General features: G+C 39.2%; 2 protein-coding genes across 3 annotated transcripts in view; both read left to right on the top strand.

Annotated features, from left to right (window-relative positions):
- Positions 1 to 656: 656 nt before the first annotated feature.
- On the top strand, positions 657 to 11,314 carry rhoab (ras homolog gene family, member Ab). The gene is made up of 5 exons (XM_077514855.1): positions 657 to 830; positions 4,629 to 4,786; positions 5,336 to 5,456; positions 6,153 to 6,283; positions 8,887 to 11,314. Exons 2-5 carry the CDS (start codon positions 4,631 to 4,633, stop codon positions 9,058 to 9,060), a joined length of 582 nt encoding a protein of 193 aa, XP_077370981.1. The 5' UTR covers positions 657 to 830; positions 4,629 to 4,630; the 3' UTR covers positions 9,061 to 11,314.
- Positions 11,315 to 20,959: 9,645 nt separating this feature from the next.
- The window catches only part of sema3h (sema domain, immunoglobulin domain (Ig), short basic domain, secreted, (semaphorin) 3H), a 56,120-nt gene continuing 55,387 nt past the window's right edge, over positions 20,960 to 21,692 (top strand). For both annotated transcript variants that reach the window (XM_077514853.1, XM_077514852.1), the window contains exon 1: positions 20,960 to 21,523. In XM_077514853.1, coding sequence (XP_077370979.1) covers positions 21,412 to 21,523 — 112 coding nt within the window. In that variant the 5' untranslated portion in view covers positions 20,960 to 21,411. The remainder of the gene's footprint in view (positions 21,524 to 21,692) is intronic.

Genomic DNA, 21,692 nt, shown 5'->3' with positions numbered 1-21,692 from the left:
TGTGGAAATACTTCATTATATATATATATATATATATATATATATATATATATATATATATATATATATATATATATATATATATATATATATATATATATATATATATATATATATATATATATATATATATATATATATATATATATGTGTGTGTGTGTGTGTTTGTTTTATGTACAAGTAATAAATACTATAGTTATTGTTGATGAGTGAACAATTGATTCGTTTATCTGCCTCTGGCTTCTCAATGATGCATTTTCCTTTCTCAGTTTAATGTATTACAGTGTAATGATTATTTTCCACCAATGGGAAAATTTAATTTACACCGTGATGTACTACTGTACAATATATCTTTTTTTTTTTTTTTAAGTAATTGCCGAAACTGTCCACTGGGTGGGGCAGTTACCTCAGACTACAACGCAAAGTTTGTGCTAGCTGAACGTTTTTCATTCTGATGGGACAAAAAAAAATCTAAATTGAAAAGCGCTTTGTCGGTAGTTATATATAGTACAATACATTGCATACACAAAATTGGATTCGTTTTAATTAATCACGTGTGCCGCGGCAGTGTTGTTGAACGTGCGTGCGTGGTAATGTTTGTCGTTGACGTGCTCGCGCAGGTGTGGCTCTCGAGCTCGTGCACGACGGCCGACGCACCTCCCCCTACCCTACCGACCTTGCCCGAGCGGCGCGCTCTCGTGAAGCATTGCCTTGTTGTACCACAGTGCTACGAGTACACGACAGGCTGGTGTAGTGGCTGCAACGCCGAGCGGGCGATTATTCTCCGTGGAGCTCAACTGCCTGGTTTTGTCAGTCCGCACGCACAGCAGGTAAAACTACTTTCACTCAGATAAATGCAAATGTTTATTATGTTTTGAAGCAGAATGAAGTATTTTTAAAGTTTCCTTGGTCCAATAAAGCTGACTGGTTAGCCGACGCTAGCTTATTAATCTTTTTTTCTTTTCTTTTTTCTTTTTTTTCCCTTTTTTTTTTAACTGCCTGACGACCTCCATCGCTAAATGCCGCTTCCGCACTTTCCAGACAGTTGTGCTCAGGGTGAAAGCTGCTCTAATTTGGATGAAGGATCCTCAGTGGTGTAAATAATAATAGAATAACAATTTAAGTACATTTAGTCGCACAAGAGTAGCTTCACAAATACGAGCTCCTATTTATTTGCTCGTTAAAATCGAAATGTTGACATTTGGCCTAGATTGTCGAAACGGCTGTAGTCAAACAAAGAGGCTGCCTTCTCGACTTGCGTCTGCTGAGCAGGCGGCTCGTTGACTTTTCACTAAACCGGTTCCTAATCAACAATCAAACACAAAACACATCAAGGTTTTATTTCGTTTTCGGTTTTGATTCAGTGCGATAGATTATTGCATACTGAAGTCCACTTATTGTAAAACGTCTTGAAGCGATGAACCATTTTTAAATGTAACGCTTGCATATTGGATGTGTATGTCTTCCCTAGATTGCTTTCATTCATACGTCAACGGGGATTTTTATGGGTTTTTTTTGTTGTTTTTTTCGCCGGATGTTGAATTTGAATTGAGGCCACCTACACGTTCTTCCACTGCGGACACACTAGCCATCTGTTGCCTCTATGATGACGCCATCTTTCTGGTGACCCACCCAGTGGTGGACTGATTTAAACAAAAACACTGGTTTCACTGGGAAGCACTTTGGAAGGACACACAATTGTCTCTCAATGCTTGGGTGATTTGGGGCGTTATAAGAAGGGATGCAGCATACTTTTTTTTTTTTTTTTTCTTCCAGACTTAATACATTCAGGCCTACTTAACCAATACTAAGTGCAGATAATTGGTAATTCCATGATGTCAGTACGGTTTTTGTTCAAAAGCATAACCATTCTTGAGCATGGCATAAGTTTCACGCAATATAACACAGTGGCATCTGGTTGTTACTGACATTTTAGCATCCAACAGCATTTAGATCTCGGGTTAGAGCCAATTTCTAGGCACAGCTGAGCTAAAGAAGGGGTCTGATTTGGTGGCCAGTGGCCACATTGCATCTCTTCTGTTTGCCATGTGGTAGTGTTGGCATCATCATTAAGCCATAATATCCAAGAGTGATACTATTGGGATAAAAATCAGCATTTCCAAATCTGAATCATGGTCCTCAGTCGGAAAATGGTGGAGTTCCCTCTCCAGGTCAGTCGGGGTTGAGATCCTGACCCAAGTGGAGGATCAGTGAAGCGGGTGCAATGATGCAGACTTTGTATCGGTCCTTTGTAGTGAAAGAGCTGAGCTGAAAGGCAAAACTCTCAATTTATTAGTTGATCTACCTTCCTACCCTCACTTATGGTCAGGAGCTGTGGGTTGTGAAGAACAAAAACAAAAGAGCAAGATCCCAGACAGAAACTGATAAAATGAGTTTCCTCCTCCAGCCTCTCCATTAGAGATAGGGTGAGAAGCTCAGCCATCCGGGAATGGCTCAGAGTAGAGCCACTGCTCCTCCGCATTGAGAGGAACCAGATGATGTGGCTCGGGCACCCAATCAGAATGTTCTAGTGGGGTGTTGTGGGTATGTCTCGCCAGGAGATCCCACGACATGCTGGTCTTGGAATGCCTCAGGATCCCCCTGGGAAAATGAAGTAGCTGTGGAGAGTGAAGTCTGGACGCTTCCCTGCTAAACCTGCTGCCGCCGCGACCTGACCGCAAATAAGCGGTGATGGATGGATGGATGGATGGATGGAACTGCTCATGTTCCTGGTAGGAGATTGAGAAAATCAAGCCAAAGGCCCATCCTGGATATGCCCAATCCACGTCGTTTGATCCTTATTCTGGTTGTTTGGACATGGACTGTGTTTAACTGGACTGCGTCAGTGTAAGATTAAGTTTGAAGATTGAGTTTCATAATAATCTTAAAGTCCTTCGCATGATTCAAGGCCACATCTTGTATCTTGCATTCATCCACCCAAGACATGAAAAGGCTAAGAGCTGTGTTTTATTAGGGGTTTCACACATTTTTACCATGAACCTCTCATCCAACATAACGGATTAAAATGACAATGAAATCAATATCCCAATTTAGTTTGAGTCTATAGCTTAATGGCCTCGCATGGCACATGAGTTGATTTTGTTTCGTTTTAAATCTCGGTCATGTTCCAAACGTAATGCAAACCTTTCTCTCTCTCTTTGTTCCAATTAATTTGTGCATGACCTTTACCAAGGACCATACTGTACCAATCATTATCATCATCATTGTTTACGTGCCTTGCGCATGTGTGTCAGTATGTTTTTTAAAAAAAATTTGTACACAACATCCTGGTTATTGGTAAATGTTCCAAAACCGTAATTAATTTTGCATTAATTTGAATTTGACACATCTTTGTCAGCCATGGGCGGTACCTGATTTAAAAAAAAAAAAAAAAAAGTTAACGCATCTGTGACACAATTGTGGCTTAGTTTTTTGGTCTGACTTTGTTGATAAAAGATTGAAGTCACTGAATTCGAAGGAAATGACTTTTGCGTTCAGACACAACAACCCTCCATGTTATGTAAATGGAGACTTTCCTGTTGTGTTGCCTTGCTTTATTGTGTCTCCCTTTTTTCTGCCGGTGTTTTCCTCTTCTGGTTCTTGTTTTATTTTAACCGAAAGCCACACATATTAATGAGTGGCTACCCAACATTGATATCCACCTTGAGCATGCTCTGTGGTGTGCCTTGGATCAATACTCGTGGGCTTTTTATCAGTGCTGAAGCAGCCTTTAGTGTCATTAATGACCCACCTTTCAGCACCGAGGTGGCATTTGTTGAAGGGGTGGGCACATGACTTTGTACCCAGTGGCTGGTCAAACATTGACCACACACATGCCTCCAGGCTGCCACTGCCCCATTTTTTTTGTCCCTTTCTTCTTGTTCAAGTCATCGAGGGAATGCGCTAATATTTTTGACAGCACTGTCCTACTTAGGTTATTCATCGACCGTGACGCTTTCAGGCTTTGCAAGGCGTTTAATAGTGAATTGTGTTTAAGGATGATTGTAAGATTACAATAGAATAACCAATACACCAACCAGCAACACCTTTACTACTTGCACACTATGATAACCAGCTGTATTTTTTTCCACTTTAATTTTCTATGTATTGGTGTTAGCTTTTGCAGTATAGATTTGTACTACACCTATCTATCAGATGAATTAACTTGATTTATTGTACAATTGCCTACATTGCCTTTTTTTCTCAGTGGGATGAAGAGTGTATCTGGAGATTTCTATTGTGTTACGTTAATCACATTGTTTTGTTGGTGTTAGAGAAAATATTTTCTTTCATTGACCTTCGATAATCATGCTGATTCAGTCAAGTTCAGTAGAAAACCGCACATTTGCCCCAAAGATCCTCATGTTCTGCTTTATATACATGCTTGTGTTGCCAATAACTTCCCTTTACTCTATTGAGCAAGCTTACTTCCGCAGTTACTGGAACCCGTTCTCAAGTGTGATGATTTTTATTTAATTTTTTTAAATATTGTCGTGCCACTCGTTCTTCGTTATGCTCTATGTTTTCTGCCAATATGTCACAGTACACGCTTTGAAGAAGTTGCCTCACATTTGATGATGAGATGTGATGTAATAGTGGCATTTTAATTTTTTGCTGCTCTCCCCCAGGAATGGCAGCCATCCGTAAGAAGCTGGTGATTGTCGGCGATGGAGCTTGTGGGAAGACCTGCCTTCTGATTGTCTTTAGCAAGGACCAGTTCCCTGAGGTTTATGTCCCCACTGTGTTTGAAAACTACGTGGCTGACATCGAAGTGGATTGCAAACAGGTAAGATCACACTCACTGTGATGCTTTGCCACTTTTGCACAATTTGTTGTCAACAAAAAGCTTTCGAAATACAAGGTGAAAAGATTCTGATTTATTTTTCGATCAAGAAATGTTTGGTGAATGCGTACAGGAAACTGGTGGGGTTTAAGTACCTCCAACAAGGTTAAGAACCACTGCTTTAAACATTTATTTTTAATTTTTATTTTTAAGTGTGAAGTCTTAATGCATGTTGTATACAAATAAGATAATCTTCCAATACGTGGAGATGGTGGTCTGAATGACAATTGTTCCAGTAGACTTAAAAATAAGTTGACGACTAATTTAACAGTTTGTTAAAACTAAATACACTTTCTTTAATAATGGACGATTAGTCGCTTTTGAGACTTTTTTTTTTTTTTTTTTTTTTTTTTTTTTTTTTTTTTTTCCCCCCCCACCATGCATATTGTTGAGATACTGCAGTCAATGCTATTCTTCCTATTTCATAATTCATGCACATGTCTGGGAGAGCAAATCAAAATGACCATTTAAATGTGTGTGTGTGTGTTTCAGGTGGAGTTGGCTCTGTGGGACACAGCCGGTCAAGAGGACTATGATAGGCTCAGACCACTCTCTTATCCAGACACTGACGTCATTCTCATGTGCTTTTCCATAGACAGCCCTGACAGCTTGGGTGAGTGCAAACACTGTCATGTACAGTACAGCAATCAATTTTCCTATCCAACCATTTTCATGAGCAACATAAGTCGTTTCCGGGGTTACTTAGTTAATTTTGTTTCGATACAATCGTTAATGTCATCCATTGAATAACTGCTAGAACAAATACCTGCAGCACAAGCATCAGCAGGCAGTCATGCTGCACTTTCTCCTATTAGGATTATGAAGAGCTCTTTCCACGTGTTGTGGAAATGGGTTCATATAAAATCCAGTGATGAAAGTGCTGAATGATTTAAGTCATGAATAAACATGATTAAACGAGTGGAAAATGTCAATTACCCATTATTCAGTAATAAAACCAAGCTAAAAGTACTACGAAAAGATCAGACACACTACATTTCCTGCCTTTTTTTATGTAAAGTATTTTTATGACAGATATCTCTGTTCATTTAAGACATAGAAGCTTTGCTGTGCCCCCAGAGACATAATGGCAGAATAACGTGTGCAGTATGTTATATTTCGATTTGGTGGTACAGTATATGCAAACAGCCTGAAATGAAGAATCTTTCACTGTTAGCTTGGTAACACCCATAACAAATATGAATGCCATGGTTTTCCTTTGTTTGGCTTATCTGATCTCTGGAAAACAAATATTCATCATGTCAAATGTGCATCAAACTGACAAATCATTTCATTCTCTTTTTCCACACAGAAAACATTCCAGAGAAATGGACGCCGGAGGTAAAACATTTCTGTCCCAACGTTCCCATCATCCTGGTCGGAAACAAGAAAGACCTGCGCAATGATGAGCACACGCGTCGGGAGCTGGCTAAAATGAAGCAGGTACTTAAACTCGTTTGACATACAGTGGAGTAAGCTAAAGCTAGTAATGTTTTAGTAAAGTGCACCCATGCTGAGCAATTTCGAATTTTGTGTGCAACGATGGCTGTGTTCAGACTGCAGGCATATCTGACTCAAATCGGTTTCCTCCTCCAATCCGATTTTTCGGGCTGACTATCCCAACAGATTTTAGAAAGTGTCCAAATCCGATCTGGCCCTGTTCAGACTGAGCCACATTTTTTAGCTATCTGACAGGTTCTGTAACGACATCGAACGGAGGCGGCACTCAGCGTGTGTAGTGTTTGATGTCATTGTGACACTGTTTACCGCTCCGGATTTCCCATTCTTCGCAAGAGCGTTAAGCGGTTTTCTTTCTTTCTTTCTTACTTAACGACCATATTTCTATGGCCACTAATTCGCTATTTCTGGTTGCACATGAGAACAACTGATGGGATAGCGACGGCGAGACCGGCTTCAGCGCAAGTAACTTGTCACAATAAATTGTCACTGTATTTCCGGTTGAGCATGAGAGGAGTCGGCGGGGCAGTGGAGCCATCAAGGCGTTTGACTGCCGGGCAGCGAATCGATTGGTTATTGGCAACGCGGGTGCATTGGTTTTTGCACGCGTAGAGTGACGTCACGGACAGTCAAATCCATTCTGAGTGTTTCGAGCTGATCAGACTGAGTCGCATCCTGTCCAAATCGGGTAAGAAACTACCTCCCGTATGTGGTTTCAATCCGTCCCGCAAAAATCGGATTTCATGTGCTGTGTGACTGTACAGATTTACAAAAGAGCCATCCACTTTTAATCTGGATTGGCTAAAAATCGGATTTGGGCTGGCAGTCTGAACTAAGTTTATGGTCTCAGATTTCATAAAATAAACCCCACACACAAAAAACAAAAATATATATATATTTTTGACTGGTCTGACTTAAAAGGAAGAAAAATATCAGAAAACCCGCAAAAGAGCGAGGTATACATAAAGTTATGGTCACAGATGAAAATCCGCGAATGGTGTACCGCAATTTAGTGAGAGAACACTGTATTGGGGATAATACTGCGTTTGTGGAATGTGAGGTAAGCAGCAAAGTGAATCTGTTTGTAACTGGCACCACAGTTGCTCAGTGCTTAGATAATGACCAATTTTTTCTGAAGCTGAGCCGTGATTGGTCGTTACCTAAGCACACGAGATGTCGTTTTCAGGTGACAGAAAGTGGCAAAATGGGATGGATACAAATTTATTTATTTATTTATTTATTTTAATACTCGTAGGGGCACATACTCTTGTACATAAAATCTTTGGGTTGACTTTCCCTTTAGTGATTAGCACAGAAGTGGGCAGTCCATCAGGAGGGTCTGACCTTCCATCGCTGATGGACCCCATTTTGCTGACAAATAACGAGAAACTTAATGGCGGACTAACCATTTGTTCAACTTCCTGTTGGCTTGATAGGACTGTCAGCCAGAGCTGGTATTGAGTGAAGGATTTTAATCAAGATCTTGTGTGATTGCATTTGATTTCATCTGTGCTATTTGATGAGAAGAAACACTCCGTAAGACTCACATTAGCCTCTCAAACTAGCTAGGGTAATCTCTGTTAGCCGCTGTATTCTTGTCAATTTTGATCAAGAGTGTTATCTATGTTTTATTTTTCATATTTTAATAACGTACATTACACAGTAGGGATGTAACGATACCGGCAATATTGTGATATCGTGATATTAAAACTGCCACATTATCGTCGTCGTCGTCATGTTCATATTTAAAAGCTACGCATCTGTTAAAAAAAAAAAAAAAAAAAAAAAAAAGTCATGTTGATTTCCATTTGTGCGGTTATAGCATCCTCTGGTAGCTAGTTTTTTAGTGCAGTTTAATTTTCATTAGGTATGTTTGGGCCCTTCTATGTTTAAAATCACTAATTGTCAGTTGAAGGGGATTGTAAAATGCTTTGAAGCAAGTCAATACGTGGAGAAACTCAATGTGGGCTTGCCACAATATTAAGTTTTATTAGAGATTGAAGGTAGTTTGTATGTATTGCTGATATGTACAAAAGCACAATATTGTGTTTTTTTTTTTTTTTTTTTTATTTATTTATTTATTTTTAAGTATGAGCTCATTTTTTTACAATATTGTGACCTTTTTTAAATATCGCCAACCTCCCCACAATATCGTGATAATTATCGTATGGTGAGCTTCATATCGTGATATTTGGATATTGTTACATCCCTATTACATAGTAGATTTAATTTCACATTACATGCGTGACAGTTCATGTTAATGAATGAGATGCATCAGAACTGCAATTTTAAGTATCCGTCATTCATCGTTTAGATTTAAGTGTTGAGTGTCTTGTTTCTAATGTCTTAATGTGAGAGTGGTTATTGTTCTGCTTCCGCTTGTATGACTACTAATAGCATGTAAACGTTCCTTGTTACGTTCCATATTTCAATGAATGAGGACAGTTTTGACTGTCTGTGGAACAAACTACTGAAACTATAATTGATCTCAAAAGGAAAACTTTGTTTTGATATCGGATAGGGCCCATCGTCACTGTTGCATTGAAGTATTAGTAAGATGAGGTATTGATTGTCTTTTCATCCGACAGGAGCCTGTGAAATCCGAGGAGGGCAGGGAAATGGCCGGCCGCATCGCAGCGTTTGGCTACATGGAATGCTCTGCAAAGACCAAGGACGGCGTACGGGAAGTGTTTGAGATGGCCACAAGGGCGGCGCTGCAGGCTCGCCGCGGAAAGAAGAGCACTCGATGTGTACTGCTGTAATATAGCAGTTATTTTGGGACTGTTTGCATCTGGCCTGTTGTACCCGTGGCCAGAGCGTGGGAGGGATGGAAGAATTGGTAGGTGGCATTTTGGAGGGAGGGAAGGCAGGAAAAGACTACCGCTATAAAATGGCTGTTTGTCAGACTGAATTTACCCTGGGTCTTTTGTTGGGGAAACTTTGATGGAAAGAGACATTTGAGCAAATAACCACATTTGTAAACCATTGGTGGGAACTTTACACCATCAAACGACAGATACAGCTCACCCCCCACCCCAGCCCATTACTGAAGGTCAAATAAGAGATTGTTGCTTAAAATCTAGCCATCCGTGATCTTTTGTGGTGGGACGTTCCGCTGACTGCGTTATGTTTGGACGGCAACGTTGGTTTGCTCCCTGGATGACCTGAGCGGGTCAGGGCACAGCAAGTACAATTAATAATGGCTGCCAGTGGATGTTTAACCCTAATGTGCAGTTGCAGGCAAGTACATTTTCCCTGTGATGAGGCTGTGTACGCAGTTAAAATTCTTACGTGGGGTCAAATTTTGATTTTGGGGGTGCATGCCTTCAGTGCATCACAGGACAACACAAATACTGGTGTCTGGCAACATGTCGGTCCTGTATGCAGCCAACACACGCACACACATGAAATGCGAGGGTCTTACGCGTGTGTGCTCACATGTAAAGCCTCAATCCGTGAGGTCTATCTGAGGTTAATCCTGTGCTGCTTACTACAGACTCAACCTGTATATGCACTCAGCCCCTCACCTCACTGCTCTATTATTGCACTCTTCCCATTGACAGCCAAATTGTTGCCATTTAATGACTTGTTAGGATGATTGAGGCAATTATTACTGAAGCATGTACACCCCCCACCAACAATGATTTCATGGGTTCGAAAGATGACAAAACCGGGAGAGGGTAAAAAAAAAACGGGGGGGGGGGGGGGGGGGGGTTGGGTCAGTGGAAGGATTTTCAAGCCAGGCAAACTTCTCTTCAGCTCCCCATTTATTCTTTTTGCTTTTTCTTTTTTTTTCTCCCACGGTTGTAGACCTGGAGAGAGGAAGAATTATGTTTAAATGCATGCCACCATTAATCTGTGCATCCAGGAGGAACACATTTTTATTCAGTTTTATTTGGGGGGGCATAAATGTATACTTGAAAACAGAATCCAAAGCCCCTTTTACACAGCCTGTCGAATCTGGGATCTGCCTTCAGAGTTTGTAACTGAGCTGGGGCAATGTTAAACTTAAATACTCCACACTCATTTGTCCCGCTTTCTTTTGTCGAAAGCAATTACTACTGTATGCTTAAGTATTTCTTCATGCGTCAGACCAGACGCCACTACGAAGCAATTGTCCTTTTGTAGGAAGCCGTAGTTGCTGTGTTTAAAAAAGAAAAGAGAGAAAGAAAAACACAACTACAGCTTCTGACGATATGGGTTTAATGCCACACCTGTTCCTGCTCAGATGCAGCTGTTTTGTAGGTTCTCTCTGTAAAAGAGGCTATGAGCACATTTGACAATTGAATCTGCCTTATATCATTTAAGTGTTGCCGACCCACAAAACTGCATGGAAGACAGCCTTTATTGTGAAACAGTGTTCTTCATCTTGATCTAGAAAATTTCCAATTTACAACCTAGTTAATTGAGTTTTAATTGTGGTATTGGGTTCAACATACCAACGATGGCCTGTTAGTTTTTGCTCAAATAAAAGAACCGTCGAGTTCCTCTTCCTGGCCTATTAAGATGAGTTTTTCTACAGAAAACTCCTCTTGCATTGTTGAATTACTCTTTATTTCCTGCTTTTATTTTTAAATGTGTTATGTTGTCTGTCAGTATTTAAAAAAGAAAAATACAGGCTGAACAAGAGCGGACTGTTATTTTTGCTCGCTTTACCTGACCTTACTGTTGGTGATTAATTAATGACCTGTCAATCAATACCATCCAGTTTTTCGGCAATCAGGAGAGGGGCTGCATTATTACTTGCCCGGACCCTGGATTAAATGTTTGTTTTCAAACGTAAAACATGAAATTGAGAAGGCAAAAATGCCTCCTTGTATTGTACAAATCATTTTTATTCCTTCTTTTAATGAATGTTGAAATCTTAAATTTTGGATGCTGAAGTCCGAACAGGTCAACCAAGCTGTATGCAATGTCTGTACATATGAGTTTGTTCATACTAAACTATACACACAGGACTGGAAACTGTATTTGTATACTAGCTTTGGTTTGTGTAATAAATTACTTTCTATAACACCCAACTCTTTGTGTTGTGAGTCGGTCGGAGATGGCAGTGCTCTTAAAAGTAAATTGATGCACACGAGAGTGATGGATGGGAGGTTTTATCAGCGACAGGGTTATTAACGTTCCCCCTGGACTCTGATTGAATACTAAGATGTTAAGAGAAGCTCAGCAGAGAGAATGTATTTCTTTTGGATCAATGGTATAAGTGTTAACGGGATGTTTCAAAACATTCATGGTTTACTAACTAAACTGAGCACTTATTTCCCCAAATGGGGACTTTAAACGCATCCTTCGGTCACTATTCTACCTGTTTCAGTACAACGCATCACACCTCTTCCTGTCACATCTTCAGCCGCAGCGTCATTTGCAGTTCAAAGTATACACAAGTACACTACCTATAAGGTCTGATTATATGGCTTTTCTTTCTGTTGGTAATGTGGTTCAAGCAGCATTCACCAGAATAATCTTCATACTAGCTGCTATTAATACTTCCCATTGGCAAAACCAGGTGCTTCTGTGTAATAAAAATCAGTTGGGGGGCTTAATCAAACTTAAAAGTTGTCTATTTTAGACATTGGAGTCCCTTGGCTAAAACTTGGAAAAGACTCAACTTGAACTACATGACTTGACATTTGACATTTAAAAATCCACATTTATAAAATAGTGTGGATCACATATCATTACAAATGGATTCAAAGATTGTTTTTAATAAAATCAGGTAAAAGAATCTGCAACACGCTAGATACGCGCTCAAAGATAAGAGATCAATTATGACATCTAAATTCATCCGTGAAACCCACAATAGATACGTTACTGGACATTAACTTCACAGTTGGCTAAACGAAGCTGGTCAACTTAGCTTTATGTTGGTTATTTAATTTTGTTTGTTTGTTTAAAAAAAACTTTCAAATGACGTGTTAGTACATCTAAGTACAGATACAAAGTGAATGCAATGTAGCTAATGTGTGAATAACATTTTGACTGAGGAAGATAGGACAGTATAACTTGTCTCACGTAAAACTTAGTGGGGACTTGCGTGAAATTAGAAAGTTAAAACCTACAATGTATGCAGAAGAAACTTATTCAAACCAGGGTGAGATATTGCTGCCTGAAGAGCTCCACAAAGTCCTCTTGGTTGCAGCAGCAGCCTCACACTCTTGACTGATGCCTGTACTGCAGATCGAGAGCTTGAGTGGGATGCAGGTGAGCCACTTTGCTTCTGTGTGGGATGGTGGGACATGGAGCACCGCCATATTCCCAAACTGCAGTTAGTGTGCACCAGAGCATGGTTTAATACTGAGCATCAAAAAATGGTGTCTGATTGTCCTATTCTGTATTATTGGAGTGCTAATACACTTGCTGTCCATAATCCAAATATTGCTGCGACCATTGTAATAATTGCAGAGGTTTAATACTAAAAGTGTTGTGTCTCCCAGATATATATATATATATATATATATATATATATATATATATATATATATATATATATATATATATATATATATATATATATATATATATATATATACACACACACATTACGACTACATTACGTTTTTTACTCACAGATTCAGTTTCTTCTTGCTTGTACATACAAATGTTAAAGGCGCAACAAGTTCTCAAGTTGTCCAAGTCACAGGGGATTTAGGATCATTTATAAAAAGGTTGGGGAATAAAAATGTTCAAATAAACTACTCAGTGACACGAATCCCGCTGTAACAATTAGCAAAATTATGAGCAGAAGAGGAAGTTGGGAGCACAATCATTTCTCTATGAGGGCCCTAAGAAATAAGGTGGATATATCGTTTTGTATATATCCCTGACATTGGGCTGAAACCTCATAAGTCACTTTTGTTTTGTTTTCCCCCCCAAAAAGGGTGTTATTATATTTCATTTTTTATTTTATTTATTTATTTATTTATTTTTACAAATTATTGACCAATCTAAAGTGTTGAAAATGGCTCTTTCGCTTTGATATGGAGTGTTAATGGCTGTTTTTGGGGTCTCCTGAAATATGACCATTTTGGGGATATAAGGTTTCGGCCCATAATATAATATAATATACATATATATAATATATAATATAATATATATAATATAGGGTGGCACAGAGGTTGAGTGGTTAGCACGTCTGCCTCCAGTTCTGAAGACTCCGGTTCGAGTCCAAGCTCCGGCCTTCCTGGGTGGAGTTTGCATGTTTTCCCCGTGCCTCTGTGGGTCTTCTTCGGATACTCTGGTCTCCTCCCACATTCCAAAGACATGCATGGCAGGTTAATTGGGCGTTCCGAATTGTCCCTCGGTGTGCTTGTGAGTGTGGATGGTTGTTCGTCTCTGTGTGCCCTGTGATTGGCTGGCAACCAGTCCTGGGTGTATCCCGCCTACTGCCCAAAGCCAGCTGAGATAGGCTCCAGCACTCCCTGCGACCCTTGTGAGGAATAAGCGGTCAAGAAAATGGATGCATGGATAATATAATATAATTCCATTTGAGGAGACAAAAAAAAGAAAGAAAAAAAAGTGCAAATGTTCACCCTGTTGCTGTGCTGCTCACTGCAGTATTACAGCCAGCCGCAGTATAAGGGTTTACTGCTGTGGTCCATTTTCTTGCTACTCTCAATCTCTTCTCGATATAAATGACAGTGAAGTAGAGTATATTTCAAAGTTTTCCAGAAGTGTGACCTAAATGTAAAAGTACTTAGCGCCCCACCCTTTTCCATATAAAAATACCACTGGGTCGCTGCTGACAGAATAATGAAGATCATTCAGAAAGAGCCCTCACATGCCTTTCATGGTTTAACTTGTTGGAACCACACAGTACACTATATATGAAGTCTAACAGGCTAAAAACCTGCAGAGTATATTATGGTGACAGTAAAGTCTCCCCTTTGCTCGTGTCAGTGCTGTTGTGCTTATGCAAATAAATGAGTGAGGGCTCTTTTAAGTGAAACCACAGGCCGGAAGGAAGGTCGTCACTGCCTGCTCCACCCAAAGTGGTGGTCAGACATGGTCAAAGAGGCAGAACAACACCCCCCCTTTCTCATTCTCAAACCACCTCGCCCTCTTTTTGCCTTTTTTTTCTTCTTCTTCTTTTTCTTCTTCTTTTTCTCTTCCTCCTCCTCCTCCTCCTCCTCCTCAAGCCCGCGAGCGAGGTGTGTGCTGCTCCACATGCTAGCGAACGCCGGTTTTATATACCAGGCTATTTTTAGCACTACTGGAACCCAACTATTTTTAACCAATATGCTTTCGTCGCCTACTCGAGATAACCAATGAAACTTGACGCACGGCACACGAATTGCCCAATGGAAGGACGGGAAAGTAGAGAAAGGGCGGGGTTTATACAAACTGCAGTGAGAAGAGATGACGTCCCCGAGTAAAACCTATCTCACTCTGATTCAATAATACAGTCGCCATTTAAAAAAATAAATAAAATAAAATAAAAAAATAAAAAAATAAAATAATAATAATAATAATAATAATAATAATAATAATAATAATAATAATAATAATAATAATAATAATTTTATTATCAAAATGTTTTAATGTAAGGTTATTATAATTCAGTGATGACTCGTCAGAATATGGAAATCGTGGAATCGCATCTTTCTGAATAAACGATCTTGGAAAAAGACTGCTGGGAGTCTGGGACGTCCTCCTCATTTTGCTGATGATGCTCAGTCCGTCATTCAATAAATTTTTATTTACAACACAAACAATAACTCATTTCTACATTATGGGCTCTGTTTTTTTTAAGAGTTAAAATCGATAATAATTTTATTTTAAGTTCATTCACTTTGTACAGGCTTATAATTCAAATCAATTAGATTTTTATTTTCCATTATAACTCTTGCTAAAAGGTGGAAGGCTGCATTGTGAAGTCCCACCTACTTCAAATTGTGTTATTGTACTTTACTATGCACAACAATGAAATTCTATTTGCTTTCCATTCCTCTCATTTGACTTTCACATCTCACAATTTCCTCCTCTGTGGGTCTCCAGTGAACCGATGCATCATGATAGCGCTACCTGGTGGTTGTGAGCAACGCCATGCTGAGCAAGATGGGATGATTGGAAATGAAACAATTTACTTTGAATAACTTGATTGCTATGGCAAAGTTTTTCTTTCATAAATGCAAATTTGGACATATACTAAGCCAACTTTTGTTGTTTTTCTAAAGGAACTTCGTTCTTTTAAGGATTCGTTACAATGCTGTAATTCTAAAAAGGCTGTATGGCTTAAAATGACATAAAGACTTTTTCTTTTGACCCCATTGTTCTATGATGTGTACTCTATGTTGTTGGTTTTTCACTTTTCTGTTTTTGAGATCGCTCAGATGTATATGTCTATGTTTGTAAGCCTGTAAGCTTCATTTGTTGATAAATAAATGCTTATTAAAAAAAAAAAAAAAACATGAACGTGGAAACACACATTGCAAAACACGACGAAATCCCAACAGCAGGGTAACAATATGGCGTCCATATGTCATGTGACCAGCAGTTGCCCATTCACAGCGTAGTAGTTCTGAAACCGAGTTGGCCAAACTCACTAATCTACGGCTCTGATATTTAAATTACATTACACTGACATCTAGTGGTAGATGTGGCACATTACAGAAATGGTGCGTTGACTCAAATCGGTGACGTACCCATGTATCGATGCTGCTTACAGTTGGCTCCCTGTGTCATTTCCACAGAAAGACCTCTTCTTCTTCTTCTTCTTCTTCTTCTGTCTATTTATGACTGTGGGTTGAAGTGTGATCTAACCAAGTGACGTTCAATGCTGTTTCCTCTCCGTCAAGTGATTCCCAAGTTATGACATTAGATGGCAGCACTATCCCAGAGTTCTTCTCACGTTTATTTTTATTTTTTATTATTTATTTATTTTTTTATTTTATAAGAGTCAAGTTGTCAACTTTTTTGCATGATTTCATTCACACACGTTTTGTTACTTGGCCCAGGCCTGATTGAGAATTAAGACAGAAAGCCCTTATTTTTATTTGTTTATTTGTTTTTGTTAACAAGTTGAATATGTCAAGCTTTTGCAAAGCTTATCATCACTGCCATGGATGATTGTTACAATTATTTGTTACAAATAATGTGTGTACACTTTAGTGAATCTCCCCATAGTGCACCAAACCTATCAAACATTGGCCATCTAATTCAGCCATATTTGCAGGTAAAGCACTAATATTTGACTACATATTTGTGTGTTTTCTTCTGCCTCACACCATAATACTATTTAGTACTACAAAAAGTAAAACCTGTAAGATTAAACACAAGTTTCTGCGTTGAGTGACCATTTCTTTTAGGTCTTGATTTGTTGGTTCCATGGCCAAACTCTTGTCCTCAACCTTTAATTATTGACTGCAAAGTTTCAAAGTGGAAATACTATGGAAAGTTTTATATTTAATGTTTGCATACAAATAGTTGGATCTTCGGCATACCTGCTCACCTATCAAGTTTGAAATTAAACAACAGTCCGCCTATATGCACCTCACATTTTTTCCAAACAGTGAGGGAAATAAACATAATAACCACACCCCACACTGAGTGTATCAACCAATGATTTGGGAGTTAGATTGACTGAAATTTCAGAGTGAATGAAATACTTTGAAAGGGCTGCTGAAGCACTATCATCCTAAATAGTCAATGGACTGATCTATACTGTTGAGCGCATTTACCTTAAAGCCAAGAGGTAAGCAGAGCTGCACTGTCACTGTGTTATGTAGCAGTGTTATAAGCATTTGCTTATGATAATAAATAATGTTTGGCTTGTTGCCGAAGTAGGGGTTAGGGCCATGTTCAAGTTTGGCAATGACTTCATCTAAGTGTGTGTGTCTCTGTGTTTATTTGTATTCCTGCCTGGTTTAGGTTTAGTGACTGGTAGACGGATGTGCAAACCATTCGGCCACTGTTCCACCCCATTAAGTCAAAACACTTTGGGTGTTATTGTCTTCCATTACCCAAAGATTGGACAGGCTAGTTATGAGAATCAAGTACAGGGCCCCCACTAATGATGTACTTTTAAGAATTAGTTTTAATGCCAGTCCATCAGTTGGTGAAAAGTTATATATTCTGATTCAAGGCAGAATACTTTGCTCAAATTTAGACTGAACTGAATAAAAAACAAAACAAAACACACCTTCCAATCCAGCAATATTTGTAGGCACAGTGCTAATCAATACGCTTACATAATCCAAGTGGACACTTTGGGCTTGGTGTTAGCCCAAAGAGGAGACAAACCTCATGCTTCTGAACAAACAGAACAAGTCGCTGACAATGAGAGCTCATTAACCACAGCGTTCACACTCAATCCATGCCATACGGGGAATGTGCACGACAACCAGTGTGTGTTAGTGTCAGTGGGCTTCATGCAGAATGGGAGCGGCGAGATGTGACGACCGTAATGATCTCCACAGCCAGAGCTCACACACCAGTTGACTAATGGATGTCACTTGTCAGCGAGAAAATCAGAGGCTTTTTGTTCGAGTGGCAGGGAAGTTTTCTGTTGTAATTAAGAGGCCCGGCGGTCAGGTCACAAATTATCCTGTCATAATGACCTGATGGTCAGTTATAATATCCGAAATGCTCTCCCCTCGTCTGTCCTCTTCCACACCCGGGTATATGAATATGTCAACTGGACCGCCATTCAAAATCAATAGAAGTATAAATTGTGATATATTGACGATCTTGTTTCAATTTACTCAGATTGACTCCATGATAGATTCTGTTGTGTGAATGGCAAGCGGCCATCTTAGTGAAGAGCATTTTGCCCATCACTATATGTCACTGAACAAACATTTGTCACTCTTAAATAAGTGAATTTAGATCATTTAAAATATAAAACGAGGTATTTGTGTGGGTAAAAAAGGGACAATTTGGGGAAAGTTTTTGTGTTATAAAACCTATAGAAATGTGCTAAAAAAAAACACCTTCAAAATATTGTACAACCGATTTTATTAATTATTTCTTATTATTATTCTTACAATTGGTACGAAAATTCATACCTTGACGACGTCCTGTAAATGGTTATGAGTTTATTTCTTATGAAGATGATTAACCAAGTCAAGTGCCATGTGCCCTCATTAGTTTAAAAATGATATTCTGATTAATATTTTGTTTTTGCAATACAAATTAAGTAGAAAAATCCACCTGTTTTGTATTCAACACAGGGGGCTGCCATTTTGTCCTATCCTGCCCTCTGCTGTCGACTGAAATTGACGTCGCATGACCAAACCTAGAAAACAGGTTTTTGAAAGTTTGTCAAAATTGCATTATTTTTATTTTATAATCAAAATAATGAAGCTATTGAAGCTATTGAAATTTTGACCTAATATATGATCCCATAATGTAATTTAACATCATCCATCTATCTATTTTCTGAACCGCTAATTCCTCACAAGGGTCACGATAATTTGAAAATGTCAGCATTGGTTGCCATGGTAACAGAAATTTTGTCATAGAATACATGACTGAATTAGTAACACTGTTTGTTTCTCAGAAACTACTTGATGGATTTGGCTGAAATTTGTCATTCGCCTACTTATAAAGCTATTGTGTGCAACTATAAAGTTTGGTGCTACATGCTTAATTTTACTTTAGGCAAAATATGCCTGATGTAAGACGACCTCCCACAAAGCAGTCTTTTGTAACCTTGACAACATTATCTTGGGGAATAGATATTATTAATGGTCGACCATTTTTATTTTCATTAAGGAAAGTATCATGCAAAATTTGTGAATGTGTAAAGATGCTAACTTGAGTAAATTGTATAGTATATAGATCTTACATATTAGTTGTTATTGCATGGCATGGCATATTACACAAGAATCCGTCCATCTATCTCCATTCAAAATGAATGTAAATCCTCAAAATGGTGAATGCCGCATGCTAAGCTAACAATACACCACACATTAGTTGCCATGACTACTTCTTTTTCCTACATTTCTTCTTCTATTGTCTTTTGGCACTTGGTATATGCTTTTGGTGCATTATTGCGACTTTCTTGAGCGAGCAGCTTCCGCCAGAACAAGGATTGACTATTTACAGCAACAAAAGGCACAATAAACAACCAGGACTTTACCTTTGGCTACAATGCGATGTGGGTTTAAAGTAGGGTAAGCCATTATAAACGAAGAACAAAAACTCATTTGCTGCCGTTGGAACGTTTAGGGAATTCTGGAGTGATTTATATTTTTGCTTCTTCATGATGCAGTTTTCCCGCCCCACTGTAGCGATTTATACCCTGGAGTAGGTTATAGTGTGAAAATATGTGTTGGTGAGGACCCTGGAAGGGTTTTGCAGAGTTATCATGTTGCCTAGTGACATATTGGTATTGCTGGAAATAGATGATGTCTGTGTATCCGATTTTCAGGCTATTCATGAGTCGTATTGCTCGTGACTACATGCTATTTATATTTACCAAAGTAATTAAGGAACTAATGTTGAGATGGTCTGAGCTGAAGTATCATAAGATTTGCACGTGTCATCATGCAATTATAAGACTGTAAAATGAATTGAGAGATTACATGTTTGAAGACAATTGCATACACACAAACTGACAACTCTGTAGTGTTCAATTATGGTGATTTAGTGAGACGCGTCTTCAGCGATATGACCCACTGAAACCTTTTGTGGTAAAGATTAAAACAGGAGTGTCTTCCTCATCATGATGCACACTTCCACAGGGAGGAGGATTCAGCCTCTATTAAAACAAATTACTATCATTCATGACAAGCAGCTTGGCCTTGGATGGATTAAGCACCAGTTTATGAAATATTTAATCATCGACTCATTGAACTGTAGGCTCATATTTTCCCCAAATAACCTTGGTTAAAATACAGCAAACAACTTTGCTGAATAAATCATTTGCGATTTGGAACTCCACGGAGAAAGCATATACTTGTTCATTTGTGCCCAACCTAAATTCATTATTTATATCAGTGAATTGAATAAATTGTCCCTGCTAGCCTGTGATTGAACTTGAAAAAATGTGCACACTGCTGCTGCACCCCAGTGGGCTGCTATGTTTTGGAAATTACAATAGCAGAAAAGCAGACACAGCCTTTAATGATTGCATTTGGGTTATCAAGAACTATGAGACAAACTTTGGCTAAGTGAGGAATACTTTTCTCGCCCTACTTCAGCTGAACCTGTAAATAGAAACAACTCTTGGGTGCACAATTTAGAGTTTGTACTCAACATTTTCTGGAATAACAATATGACTTGCACAGTGTTGAGTGCACCTGTCACAGATGACGCCACGCAATATGTCAGCAAATCTTGTGAAACCTCGGCTCAGCACACATCAAATGATTCACTCTGGGTGTGTTTTTTTTTTGTTTTTTTTCCCTCTTTGTTTGGTTGTTTTTTGTTTTGTTTTGTTTTAAAGTTGGTAGTTTTGAAATAATACTTCTGGAAGGAAGAATGAAAGCAAAACTGAAATGGTGTCATTTTGACGATTTTTTTCCCCTTGGAGCAGTAACGGTGTTACTGTTTTTTGTCTGCATGTGAGGGGAGAGAGAGAGAGAGAGAGAGAGAGAGAGAGAGAGAGAGAGAGAGAGAGAGAGAGAGAGAGAGAGAGAGAGAGAGAGAGAGAGAGAGAGAGAGAGAGAGAGAGAGAGAGAGAGAGAGAGAGAGAGAGAGAGAATTTACATGCAGAGAGGAGCAAGGACAAGAGACAGAGCAGACGAGAGCTGTCAAGCTGCGAGGAAGCAGCATTGAGACGACTTTGTTTTTCTCTTCTTCCTTGGAATACATTCTCACCACATCCCTGACACCCACAGACACGCACACAACTCAAAGACGCAAGACCACGGATGATGCTGTTATATGCTTACAAGGAGCGCTAAATTCTTTTCAGGACTCACGCCCTGCACACTTGGACTTTTTAAAACAGCATCTTTGGGACTTGGACTCACATTCCAATTGGATTTATTTATACTGTCCACATGAATTGTATATATATTTATTTTAACAGTGCAGCACTTTGATGCTGCGGCATGTGCACCTGAACACGCCGCTGCTGACACCAGGAGAGTTTGGGCAGTTGTGAATTGCCTGAATCGGTCCGATCCAGAAGCAGGACTGTGACATAGTGTGGCGTGAGGAGGATGAGGAGGAGGATGTGTGGACCGGCGACACTGGTGCTTCTCATCCACCTGGGAGTCACCTTAACAGGGGCCTGGAAAGCATCTCAGCCACGACTGCAGTTCACACACTCAGGTAAGAAGAAACACATCTTTATTTATGATCTCTTACCATCTCACACATCAGAAACTCCATCACTTCGAGTACACAAACACCAATTCTTATTTACCTCCTTGCTCTTATTTATTCTCACATGTTGGACAAGGTCGTCTTCATGTAGTAGTCTCATGTCAAATCTTTGTTA

Source organism: Festucalex cinctus, chromosome 2, assembly GCF_051991245.1.
Source record: "Festucalex cinctus isolate MCC-2025b chromosome 2, RoL_Fcin_1.0, whole genome shotgun sequence".
NCBI classification, from domain to species: Eukaryota; Metazoa; Chordata; class Actinopteri; order Syngnathiformes; family Syngnathidae; genus Festucalex; species Festucalex cinctus.
This window is presented reverse-complemented; position numbering and strand designations above follow the sequence as displayed.

Excerpts from the sequence above, each read along its gene's own strand:
- rhoab (XM_077514855.1), top strand. The coding sequence starts at position 4,631 with ATGGCAGCCATCCGTAAGAAGCTGGTGATTGTCGGCGATGGAGCTTGT. Across the intron at positions 4,787-5,335 it reads TCGAAGTGGATTGCAAACAG|GTGGAGTTGGCTCTGTGGGA; the intron begins GTAAGATCACAC and ends TGTGTGTTTCAG. Across the intron at positions 6,284-8,886 it reads AGCTGGCTAAAATGAAGCAG|GAGCCTGTGAAATCCGAGGA; the intron begins GTACTTAAACTC and ends TTCATCCGACAG.